The 12,451-nt window shown below is 52.7% G+C and overlaps 1 protein-coding gene across 1 annotated transcript; it reads right to left on the bottom strand.

Annotated features, from left to right (window-relative positions):
- Window positions 1–3,609: 3,609 nt before the first annotated feature.
- Window positions 3,610–12,153, bottom strand: LOC148147701 (uncharacterized). The gene is given in 3 exon segments (XM_087994026.1): window positions 3,610–5,120; window positions 5,122–6,295; window positions 11,367–12,153. Coding segments are annotated over 2 exon segments (1,932 nt in total). The 5' UTR covers window positions 5,964–6,295; window positions 11,367–12,153; the 3' UTR covers window positions 3,610–4,030.
- Window positions 12,154–12,451: the final 298 nt, after the last annotated feature.

Below are 12,451 nucleotides of genomic sequence, written 5' to 3'. Positions count from 1 at the left end.
GAGCGGTGTCTGTGAACAGAGTGGTGTCTGTGAACAGAGCGGTGTCTGTGGATGGAGCGGTGTCTGTGAACAGAGCGGTGTCTTTGGACAGAGCGGTGTCTGTGAACAGAGCGGTGTCTGTGAACAGAGCGGTGTCTGTGAACAGAGCGGTGTCTGTGAACAGAGTGGTGTCTGTGGATGGAGCGGTGTCTGTGGACAGAGCGGTGTCTGTGGACAGAGCGGTGTCTGTGGACAGAGCGGTGTCTGTGAACAGAGCGGTGTCTGTGAACAGAGCGGTGTCTGTGAACAGAGCGGTGTCTGTGAACAGAGCGGTGTCTGTGAACAGAGCGGTGTCTGTGAACAGAGCGGTGTCTGTGGATGGAGCGGTGTCTGTGAACAGAGCGGTGTCTGTGAACAGATCGGTGTCTGTGAACAGAGCGGTGTCTGTGGATGGAGCGGTGTCTGTGAACAGAGCGGTGTCTGTGAACAGAGCGGTGTCTATGGATGGAGCGGTGTCTGTGAACAGAGCGGTGTCTGTGGATGGAGCGGTGTCTGTGGACATAGCGGTGTCTGTGAACAGAGCGGTGTCTGTGAACAGAGCGGTGTCTGTGAACAGAGCGGTGTCTATGGATGGAGCGGTGTCTGTGAACAGAGCGGTGTCTGTGGATGGAGCGGTGTCTGTGAACAGAGCGGTGTCTGTGAACAGAGCGGTGTCTGTGGACATAGCGGTGTCTGTGAACAGAGCGGTGTCTGTGAACAGAGCGGTGTCTGTGGATGGAGCGGTGTCTGTGAACAGAGCGGTGTCTGTGGATGGAGCGGTGTGTGTGGACAGAGCGGTGTCTGTGGACAGAGCGGTGTCTGTGGACAGAGCGGTGTCTGTGGACGGAGCGGTGTCTGTGGACAGAGCGGTGTCTGTGGACAGAGTGGTGTCTGTGAACAGAGCGGTGTCTGTGAACAGAGCGGTGTCTGTGAACAGAGCGGTGTCTGTGAACAGAGCGGTGTCTGTGAACGGAGCGGTGTCTGTGGATGGAGCGGTGTCTGTGAACAGAGCGGTGTCTGTGAACAGAGCGGTGTCTGTGAACAGAGCGGTGTCTGTGGACAGAGCGGTGTCTGTGGACATAGCGGTGTCTGTGAACAGAGCGGTGTCTGTGGACAGAGCGGTGTCTGTGAACAGAGCGGTGTCTGTGAACAGAGCGGTGTCTGTGAACAGTGCGGTGTCTGTGGATGGAGCGGTGTCTGTGGACAGAGCGGTGTCTGTGAACAGAGCGGTGTCTGTGAACAGAGCGGTGTCTGTGAACAGAGCGGTGTCTGTGAACAGAGCGGTGTCTGTGGACAGAGCGGTGTCTGTGAACAGAGCGGTGTCTGTGAACAGAGCGGTGTCTGTGAACAGAGCGGTGTCTGTGAACAGAGCGGTGTCTGTGAACAGAGCGGTGTCTGTGAACAGAGCGGTGTCTGTGGACAGAGCGGTGTCTGTGAACAGAGCGGTGTCTGTGAACAGAGCGGTGTCTGTGAACAGAGTGGTGTCTGTGAACAGAGCGGTGTCTGTGAACAGAGCGGTGTCTGTGAACAGAGCGGTGTCTGTGAACAGAGCGGTGTCTGTGGATGGAGCGGTGTCTGTGAACAGAGCGGTGTCTGAGGATGGAGCAGTGTCTGTGAACAGAGTGGTGTCTGTGAACAGAGCGGTGTCTGTGAACAGAGCGGTGTCTGTGAACAGAGCGGTGTCTGTGAACAGAGCGGTGTCTGTGAACAGAGTGGTGTCTGTGAACAGAGCGGTGTCTGTGAACAGAGCGGTGTCTGTGAACAGAGCGGTGTCTGTGAACAGAGCGGTGTCTGTGAACAGAGCGGTGTCTGTGAACAGAGCGGTGTCTGTGAACAGAGCGGTGTCTGTGGATGGAGAGGTGTCTGTGAACAGAGCGGTGTCTGTGAACAGAGCGGTGTCTGTGGATGGAGCGGTGTCTGTGAACAGAGCGGTGTCTGTGAACAGAGCGGTGTCTGTGAACAGAGCGGTGTCTGTGGATGGAGCGGTGTCTGTGAACAGAGCGGTGTCTGTGAACAGAGCGGTGTCTGTGAACAGAGCGGTGTCTGTGGACAGAGCGGTGTCTGTGAACAGAGCGGTTTCTGTGAACAGAGCGGTGTCTATGGACAGAGCGGTGTCTGTGGATGGAGCGGTGTCTGTGGACAGAGCGGTGTCTGTGGATGGAGCGGTGTCTATGGACAGAGCGGTGTCTGTGGATGGAGCGGTGTCTGTGAACAGAGCGGTGTCTATGGACAGAGCGGTGTCTGTGGATGGAGCGGTGTCTATGGACAGAGCGGTGTCTGTGAACAGAGCGGTGTCTGTGAACAGAGCGGTGTCTGTGGATGGAGCGGTGTCTGTGGACAGAGCGGTGTCTGTGAACAGAGCGGTGTCTGTGAACAGAGCGGTGTCTATGGACAGAGCGGTGTCTGTGGATGGAGCGGTGTCTATGGACAGAGCGGTGTCTGTGGATGGAGCGGTGTCTGTGAACAGTGCGGTGTCTGTGGATGGAGCGGTGTCTGTGGACAGAGCGGTGTCTGTGAACAGAGCGGTGTCTGTGAACAGAGCGGTGTCTGTGAACAGAGCGGTGTCTGTGAACAGAGCGGTGTCTGTGAACAGAGTGGTGTCTGTGAACAGAGCGGTGTCTGTGGATGGAGCGGTGTCTGTGGACAGAGCGGTGTCTGTGGACGGAGCGGTGTCTGTGGACAGAGCGGTGTCTGTGGACAGAGCGGTGTCTGTGGACAGAGCGGTGTCTGTGAACAGAGCGGTGTCTGTGAACAGAGCGGTGTCTGTGGACAGAGCGGTGTCTGTGAACAGAGCGGTGTCTGTGGACAGAGCGGTGTCTGTGGACAGAGCGGTGTCTGTGGACAGAGCGGTGTCTGTGGATGGAGCGGTGTCTGTGGACAGAGCGGTGTCTGTGGACGGAGCGGTGTCTGTGTACAGAGCGGTGTCTGTGAACAGAGCGGTGTCTGTGGACGGAGCGGTGTCTGTGGACAGAGCGGTGTCTGTGGACAGAGCGGTGTCTGTGAACAGAGCGGTGTCTGTGGACAGAGCGGTGTCTGTGAACAGAGCGGTGTCTGTGAACAGAGCGGTGTCTGTGGACAGAGCGGTGTCTGTGAACAGAGAGGTGTCTGTGAACAGAGCGGTGTCTGTGGATGGAGCGGTGTCTGTGGACAGAGCGGTGTCTGTGGACAGAGCGGTGTCTGTGAACAGAGCGGTGTCTGTGAACAGAGCGATGTCTGTGAACAGAGCGGTGTCTGTGAACAGAGCGGTGTCTGTGAACAGAGCGGAGTCTGTGAACAGAGCGGTGTCTGTGAACAGAGCGGTGTCTGTGAACAGAGCGGTGTCTGTGAATAGAGCGGTGTCTGTGGACGGAGCGGTGTCTGTGGACAGAGCGGTGTCTGTGGACAGAGCGGTGTCTGTGAACAGAGCGGTGTCTGTGAACAGAGCGGTGTCTGTGGATGGAGCGGTGTCTGTGAACAGAGCGGTGTCTGTGTGTGCAAGATAGGGACCTCTGCGACCCCCCATCAGGCACTCTGCTTCCCTTCCCAAGAACAAAGACACGGAGGAGTTCGTCCAAAACTATGTATTCAGTTCTGCAGAACCGGGTGTTACCTCAATGGCTTCCCATGAGGCACACACACAGATTGTAATCCCCGCGCATTATATACATGTAGTAATGGGCTGGGCCTTCTACTGTCTCAGCCAATGGGTGTCAAAGTTCCCCACTGTCCTCCCTGATGGATGAGATTATTTGGTTCATCACCCAGCCAATCAGTGTTTGAGTTCACCGTTCTCCCTTATATGGATGATGATGTACAGCCATGGGTTGTGGGCAGTCCCTCAGCCACGAGGAAAGCTGTTTCCATTGTTCCATTCATGAAAATCTAGGGGAGTATCTGCTGGTGCTTACTACAGGGTAGAAAGGACTAAAATGGTGGCTTTGTACTTACTATGTGCTTACTACAACAGTTAATGATTTAAAAATTACACCACCCCTTACAAATCCCCCGTGTCTTTTCTTACGGTTTGTAATTTTTAAACTGGGAGTTTCCTCTCCAGGGCGTTTAATAACTCCCGAGCTTGTTCATCAAACTGCCCATCTCTAATACCACCCCCGCCCAAGAGGGATTCACGTTGTTCCATCTCGAGATTCATTCGTTCAACCTGCCCATAGGGAACGTCCCTCTTAGTAAGGGCGGTTTCGATCAGTCGTTGAGTTAATCCCCTGACGCAGGGAATAACACAACACCCAAGGGCAGTGAGTACCCCTGCCACCACTATACATGAGACAAGAAAGGGAACGACCACCCCTGTCCATTTACCGAACCAAACTTCCAACCAACCCGTGAGGCCAGAGTCGATACCCGAGTTTTCGGCGAGTTCGTCCGCCAATGTGGTGAGTCCATCCAGGGCGCGGGTGATGGACCCATCAGGGGCTGTGTTGTTGGGGATGAAAGTGCAGCACTGAGTGCCTATCATGACACAAACACCCCCCTTCTCTGCCAACATCATGTCTAAGGCCAACCTATTTTCCCACGTCATCCGACTAGTGGCGTCCAGTTGTTCTGCTATTCCTTTTACTGCATCACGGGTATAATTAATGAACCTCTGCTGATTGTAGTAAATATAATTAATCCAATCCACGTTCTTATTGATGGTAACCCACCAGAACAGTGACGACTCAAAACCCGTCGCTATCTGGTTCCTAGCCTTGTACTCGTCAGGAACACCCCTGGGGACCCCTATGGCGTCTAAATATATGTTATCATCGAAAGAGGTCTCCAAAGCTCTCTCAGTTCTTCCACTGAAACGGGGTTGCTCTTGTTTTTCGAATGCCAGGGTGAATGGGATGGCCAATTGAACGATTGCACAAGTGCCCGTCCATTTTCGGGGCAGGGTCTGTCGCAGAATCCTCCCACCACAGTACCACCAGAGGTCTGCCCTAGGCACATGAATGTGGGAGTAATTCCCCCCCCCGGTAGTTTCGTTGACCAGCCGAATTGATCCGCTGCACTTGTCAAATGTCCCCACATCGTCGTCCCACTGTAGTCCCGCCCGAGAGACACAGGCCTGGTGCATACCCGTCACCCCTGAGAATGATGGCGGGCGGGGCGCTCCCTCAGACCTGACGGGGGGGAAACTTCAAACTTAAGGGTCGACAAGTGGGGTCGTTCCAGGCCTCTCGGTCCTGGTACAGCATTATCATGCAGTCCAAGGCTCGTGGGTGTTTCTCCCATCCCAGCGGGAACGGGACCACCTGAGGGTTAGGGCGGGCACCCGTGCATGCGTAGCAATCACTCTTTTTCATGCTCCTCACAGTATATTTGACCCATTCCATCCAGGCATTCGCCTCCCCGTATCCCGTTTCTATTTCAAAGGTCTTTTCCAAATCCGTCACCTCAATTATTCTAATTTTACCCTGCTCGTCGGTGGTGGATGAGCCCCCAGACTCAGCTTCAATGACCGTGATATACGTGCAGCACAGCTGCACTCCCTCCTGTCCTGTATGGCCCCCAACTCTAATACCCAGGATTGTTCCATTAAGGCTCGCCCCATTATCTCCCAAGTTCTTTATGGTCAGGTAGAGCGGATTGCACTGATTCCGCCCACAATCTTGTCCAGGGGTAATGGGATCACGGACAACTGACACCATAGCCTGGACCCCAGGGGCTGGAGGCCTATGTATGCCTTCCCTACCATGCAATTGTAATACTAACGCCTGACCCTGGAATCTCCTTTCTCTCTCTAGGTTCCGTTTAGTTTGATTCAGTTCACTTTTAGTCCTGCAGGGCACCAACCCACATAGGTCTAAGCTAAATGTCTGTGTTGGCTTGTTGGCAAGCACGGAGATGGAGAACCACTGACGGTCCTCTGCCTGTTTTTTCCGGAGGCCAAATTGGGTAACACGCGCACTATGACCCAGCCCAAGGATAATGACAAAGCAAGTTAACAATATGATTGACCGCATTTTGTCGCGACACCTTTAGCCAGAGGGCACAGTTCCTTTAGATTCGCCAAAGTCCGACTAGTCTGTTCTCAGGGTCTCTGTTCCTTAGATGCCTCTGTCAGAGAGGTTTGTTCGTCCTCCGTCGGTTGTGGCACTGGTCCCTTGACTCGAGTGTAATGTGTCCAGCCCTTTTCGGCCGTACGGACAGCCGTTTCGGTCGTCAAAAGTACTAGGAAGGGACCGTCCCAAGTTGGTTCGAGGGTGCGTTGCTTCCAGCTTTTAATCAGGACCCACTGACCCGGCTTGATGGTGTGCACCGCAAACTCGAGGGGCGGCGTCTGTGCCAAAAGTCCCTGTTGGCGTAAACGAGATAGAGCAGACCCCAGAGCCACCACATATTTTTGCACAAACATGTCCCGAGACTCGAATACAGGGGGTTCCCCCTTCGGCCCATGGAACGGGAGGCCAAACAGCATTTCGAAAGGGGAGACGCCCAAATCCCGCCTTGGCTGGGTGCGAATTTGCAATAGGGCAAGGGGTAGGCATTTGGTCCAAGGCAGGCCGATTTCACTAGTGAGTTTGGTTAGCTGCTTTTTGATGGTCTGGTTCATTCTTTCGACCTTGCCCGAGGAGGGGGGGTGCCAGGGGGTGTGCAAATCCCAGTCAATCCCCATTGCTTGCACTATATTCTGGAGGACAGTCGAGGTGAAGTGGCTCCCCTGGTCAGAGTCAATAGCGCGGGGTAGCCCAAACCGTGGGATGATTTGTTCGAGTAGAATTTTGCTAACCTGGGTTGCTGTTGCCGTGGCAGTGGGGAAAGCTTCCACCCATCCTGTCAGGTGATCTACTATTACTAATAGATACTTCAGGCGACCTATGGGGGGGAGCTCAGTGTAATCTACCTGGACATACTCAAACGGCCTATAGGCCGGACTCCTACCCCCTTGCCTTGCGTGCTTCCGCAGCCCCCTTTTGTTAATCTTTCGGCACGTTATGCAATCTCCCGTGACCTGCTTGGCTACTGTGTACAGACCAGGGTGGGCATATTGGCGCAGGAAGGCATCACACAGTGCCTGGGCGCCCCAGTGACCCCCTTGGTGTAGACGGGCAATAATGTCCCGCGTCAACGGTCGATTCAGTAGCTGGCGGCCATCGGGTAAGGTCCACTTCCCTTCCCTATCCTTTGTACCCCCCAGAGACGCAAGAAGAGTTTCTTCTTTGTGAGTGAACGTGGGCACTTCGGTAATTTCAGATATCTGGGGAATCCTTACCAGGCAGTTTATTACTTCCTTCCCCATCCCGGCCAATTTTGCCTGTTCATCTGCCAATTGGTTCCCCAGGGTCTCTATTTTATCGTCTTTCTGGTGCCCTTTCACATGCACTACAGCAATCTCTTGTGGCAACAACAAATCCTCCAAGATCATGGCTACCAGTTCCTCGTGGACCAACTCCTTTCCTCTACTATTTATCATTCCCCTTTCCTTCCAGATCTTCCCAAAGGTGTGTACTACCCCAAAGGCATACTTAGAGTCAGTGTATATCGTCCCGGCTATTCCCTTTAAATTCCTCAAAGCCCGGTGCAAGGCGTACAATTCGCATGTTTGTGCGGACCAGGCATTCGGTAGCCGTCCACTTTCCACTAATTCCCAACCAGTCTCACTAATGACTGCATAACCGTTGTGTCTTTTCCCATCTATCACTCGAGAGGACCCGTCAATGTACCACCGCCTTCCTGCATGTAAGGGGGTGTCCCTCAGATCTTCCCTCACTTTACTCTGGTACTCTATTATGTCTGAACAGCAATGTTCCAGTTCCTCCTCCCCTTCCCCTTTCCAAAGGAAGTCCGCCGGGTTCTGGCAGCCCCCGACTTCTATTCGGAGGTCCTCTCGGTCTAACAGTATGGCTTCATATTTCAGAATTCTCGAATCAGTCAGCCACCTTCCAGCCTTCTGATTCAGGATAGTTCTAACCTGGTGGGGTGTAATGACTGTCAAGGGGGCCCCGAAAGTCAACTTCCTGCTTTCCTCTACCAGCTTTGCCGTGGCTGCCACAGCTTGGACACACTCCGGCCACCCTCGGGAGACTGGATCCAGAATTCTTGACAGGAAAGCCACGGGCTTCCTTTTTCCCCCCCAATCCTGGGTCAATACTCCAAGAGCGGTTCCCTTCCTGGAGTTTACAAAGAGACGAAATGTCTTACTAAAATCCGGCAAGCTTAAAACAGGCGCGGTCATCAATTTTTCTTTTAGAATTCCAATTAACTTTTTCTCCTCCTCCTCCCATTTTATTCTATTGGGTGCCTCCTCGATGAGTTTTAGGTACAAGTCTTTAGTAAGGGGGGCATAGTCATCTATCCATAACCGACAATAGCCTAAGAGTCCCAAGAACCTCCGTAATTCCCTCTTAGTCATTGGGAGGCCTAGTTCGATTATTGCCCGCACTCTTTCCGGACTTATTCGTTTCTGTCCCTGGCTTATCAAGTGTCCCAGGTACTTAACCTCTTTCTCGACATATTGGAGCTTCTTCTGACTCACTCTTAACCCCTTCTCAGCTAGGTAATTTAAGAGGGCATTAGTCCCAAGTAGGACGTCCTCCTCCGTGGGTCCGGATAATAGGAGATCGTCCACGTATTGTATAAGCTTAAGGGCCGGGGACAAGGTTAGTCCCTCCAATAATTGTTCCAGAATCTGCCCGAACAGAGTCGGGGACTCAGTGAATCCTTGGGGGAGCACTGTCCACCTGTACTGCTGTTTTCTGCCAGTATCAGGATCCTCCCATTCAAAAGCAAAAAAATCCCTACTGTCCTTGTCCAGGGGGCACGCCCAGAAGGCATCCTTTAAGTCTATAACACTAAACCAGCCGTGGTCCGGGGGTATTCGCCCCAGAATAGTGTATGGGTTCGGTACCACAGGGTGCCGTACTTGGACAATTTTATTTATTTCCCTTAGGTCTTGGACCATTCGGTAGCTCCCGTCCGACTTCCGGACCGGCAGGATGGGGGAATTGTATCGTGACATACAGGGCTCTACCAAACCATCTTTTATTAGGTCTTCCATAACTGTCTTCAGGCCCTGCCTCCCTTCCCAAGAGATGGGGTATTGGCGCACTCTGACGTCGGGGCTCTGGGGCTTTAATTTTACCTCCACAGGTCGAATTGCGAGCCCCCCCCGGTTCCCTTTGACGACCCAAACCCTAGGGTCTATCTCTGTCAATCGGGACTCACTAAGGTATGACATGGTAACGGCTAATTCATCCTCTTCTCCCACTTCTATTCGTAATCCGAAACGGACTATCAAATCCCGTCCCAACAACCCATAGGGAAGATGGGGGAGGTGAAGGAGTTCCACCTGGAGCTCCTCCTCCTCCAGCCGTAAGGGTTGTGGTTTGAATATTTTCGCACTAAAAACCCCACCCTTAACTCCTGAAATGTTTAATGTTTTAGCTTGGAAGCCAACCCCCCTAGGATGGAGGGGGATTGAGGACCTGCCGGCGCCTGTGTCAACTAAGAAGGTAACATCTTGTCTAAATGGGCCCACCTGTAAATTTACCAGGGGTTCTTGGTAGGCCAGTGTTCCGATCCTCCCCTGACTTCCCTAATCCATTTGTTCACGCTCCATTTCATACATCCCTTCTCGCTCCCTTTTAAACTCGGGACAATCCCTTTTGAAGTGTCCCAGTTTCCCGCAATGGTAACATCCAGCCATTGGAGGCCGCTCAAATCCATAAGATCCTCCTCTCTCACCTCTGCCCCGTCTCGCTCCTCTCCCTCTCCGACTTTCCCTCGACCTTCCTCTTTCCACCCCATAACCTCCCTCCCCCATTCCGGTGGATTTACAAGCTTCCCGTACGGCTGCCACCATCATTTTTGTCTTCTGTTTCTCCCTTACTACATCCCTCTGAACGTACACCTTCTGTGCTTCCCGCAATAATTCCGCAACGTCTTTTTCAGCCCATTCCTCTATTTTCTGTATTTTCTTCTGAATGTCAGGCCATGATTTAGTCACAAAGTGCACCTTAAGCATGCCCTTGCCTATTTCCCCATCGGGGTCTAAACCTGAATACTTTCGCATGGACTCCCGCAAACGGTCTAAAAACTCACTCGGGGATTCATCCTTTTTCTGTCCAACTTCGAATGCTTTCGCTAAATTCCGCTGTTTAGGCACGCAGGTTTTGATTCCCCTGATTATAAGGTTTCTGAGGTCTGTCATATTAGCCCGTCCCCCCCGTGTCGTTATGATCCCACCGGGGGTCCTCTAAGGGGTACTTCTGCTCTCCACGCTGAGGGCCTCCCTGATGCTCCTTATCCCAAATGGCCATTGCACTATTCCGGATCATGACAATTTCATCGTAATTAAATAATATTCTCATCATGGCCTGCAATTCGGCCCATGTGTATATACTGGGCCCCAGAAATTGGTCCAGTTGTATTCCCACACTGATGGGGTCGTCCAATAGACGGGGTAGTTCGTTACGGAGTTGCCGGATATCCCCAGAATTTAAAGGTTGTACTACGAACCCAGTCCGTTCATTCCCAAACGGCACCTCTCGTAAGGGGTTCAGCTGTTCAATATTGTCACTCCTCCCAGCTCTCAATCCCTCTTCTCGGCCCCTCCGCATCTCGAGTCGGACCGATTTCCTAGTGCCTGGGGTGGGTTCTGCGCCCCCTCCTGTGCTCCCCCCAGCAGTCCCTGCCTCACTGGTCATAGCCTGCTGGGAATCGGACTTATCCATCGCAGGAGGGAGGTCCGCGCTGGACGCCTGGTCGTGCGCCTGGTCGTGCGCCTGGTCGTGCGCCTGGTCGTGCGCGGGTGGTATATACGGGGGCGGGGCAGACGGTGGCAAACCGTCGGTGAGGACGTCCCAAGGCTTCTGGGGCTTCCTCGGCTCTGTTTGGGGAATCAGAGGATAGAGACGCGTGGGACCCTCACTATCGCCTGCCAGCCAGGCGGCGGCGTATTTGCTCTCTTCTGGGTCAAACGGTTGTTTTCTGTTAACATATACATTTAGGATTTGACACACCCAGTCTTCATCAGATCCATATTCGGGCCAAACTACCGAGGGGGCGCGGATAGGTTCCTTGGTCCATATAAAACAACAATATTTTATCATGGTCTCTTTCTTTAAGTCCCTTGTCCTACTACTGTCCGTCCATAGACTTAACTTCCTACCTAATGGACTATCGGGGGGTATTTCTTTCCCATTTGCAGTCTTCCCTGACTTCTCCTTAATAAATTCAGAAGTCTGATTTCCCATGGTCTATCTTCGGTCCTGGTCTTAAACGCCTAAAACGTTTTCACAGATGACCGTCAAAACCACAATTTCCTGTGGCTTATCTTCGGTCCTGGTCTTAAACGCCTAAAGCGTTTTCACAGATGACCGTCAAAACCACGTGGCCAACAAGGAAGAACAAAAAAAATCTCTTACCTTGATCCGTGCACGGAGTTGTCTGGCCTGTTTAAATGTGTGTACCCCGCGTATAGTCACTAACCAGTCGTCCCAGCACTCGTCCGTGTGTTCCTTTTCCAGGATTCAAAATTATTTTTAATGAGCCGGGTCACTCTCTTGGCCGACGGCTGACGGACCAAGCCGATCCAGTGAGCAGTATAAATATATACCAGACGCGTCTTTTTGTATCAGACTTGATCCACGAGCCGAAGAGAGAGCCCCGGCAATAATTATTGCATCCCGGGCGAGACCCCCAATTGTGCAAGATAGGGACCTCTGCGACCCCCCATCAGGCACTCTGCTTCCCTTCCCAAGAACAAAGACACGGAGGAGTTCGTCCAAAACTATGTATTCAGTTCTGCAGAACCGGGTGTTACCTCAATGGCTTCCCACGAGGCACACACACAGATTGTAATCCCCGCGCATTATATACATGTAGTAATGGGCTGGGCCTTCTACTGTCTCAGCCAATGGGTGTCAAAGTTCCCCACTGTCCTCCCTGATGGATGAGATTATTTGGTTCATCACCCAGCCAATCAGTGTTTGAGTTCACCGTTCTCCCTTATATGGATGATGATGTACAGCCATGGGTTGTGGGCAGTCCCTCAGCCACGAGGAAAGCTGTTTCCATTGTTCCATTCATGAAAATCTAGGGGAGTATCTGCTGGTGCTTACTACAGGGTAGAAAGGACTAAAATGGTGGCTTTGTACTTACTATGTGCTTACTACAACAGTTAATGATTTAAAAATTACACCACCCCTTACATGTGGATGGAGCGGTGTCTGTGAACAGAGCGGTGTCTGTGGACAGAGCGGTGTCTGTGGATGGAGCGGTGTCTGTGAACAGAGCGGTGTCTGTGGACAGAGCGGTGTCTGTGGATGGAGCGGTGTCTGTGGATGGAGCGGTGTCTGTGAACAGAGCGGTGTCTGTGAACAGAGCGGTGTCTGTGAACAGAGTGGTGTCTGTGGACAGAGCGGTCTCTGTGAACAGAGCGGTGTCTGTAGATCGAGCGGTGTCTGTGAACAGAGCGGTGTCTGTGGATGGAGCGGTGTCTGTGAACAGA

The sequence above is a fragment of the Chiloscyllium plagiosum genome, unplaced genomic scaffold (genome assembly GCF_037043375.1).
Source record: "Chiloscyllium plagiosum isolate Xiang-an unplaced genomic scaffold, Cpla_swu_hap1 HiC_scaffold_14, whole genome shotgun sequence".
NCBI lineage: Eukaryota > Metazoa > Chordata > Chondrichthyes > Orectolobiformes > Hemiscylliidae > Chiloscyllium > Chiloscyllium plagiosum.
Note: the sequence above shows the minus strand (reverse complement) of the source record. Positions and strands in the feature narration are given on the sequence as shown.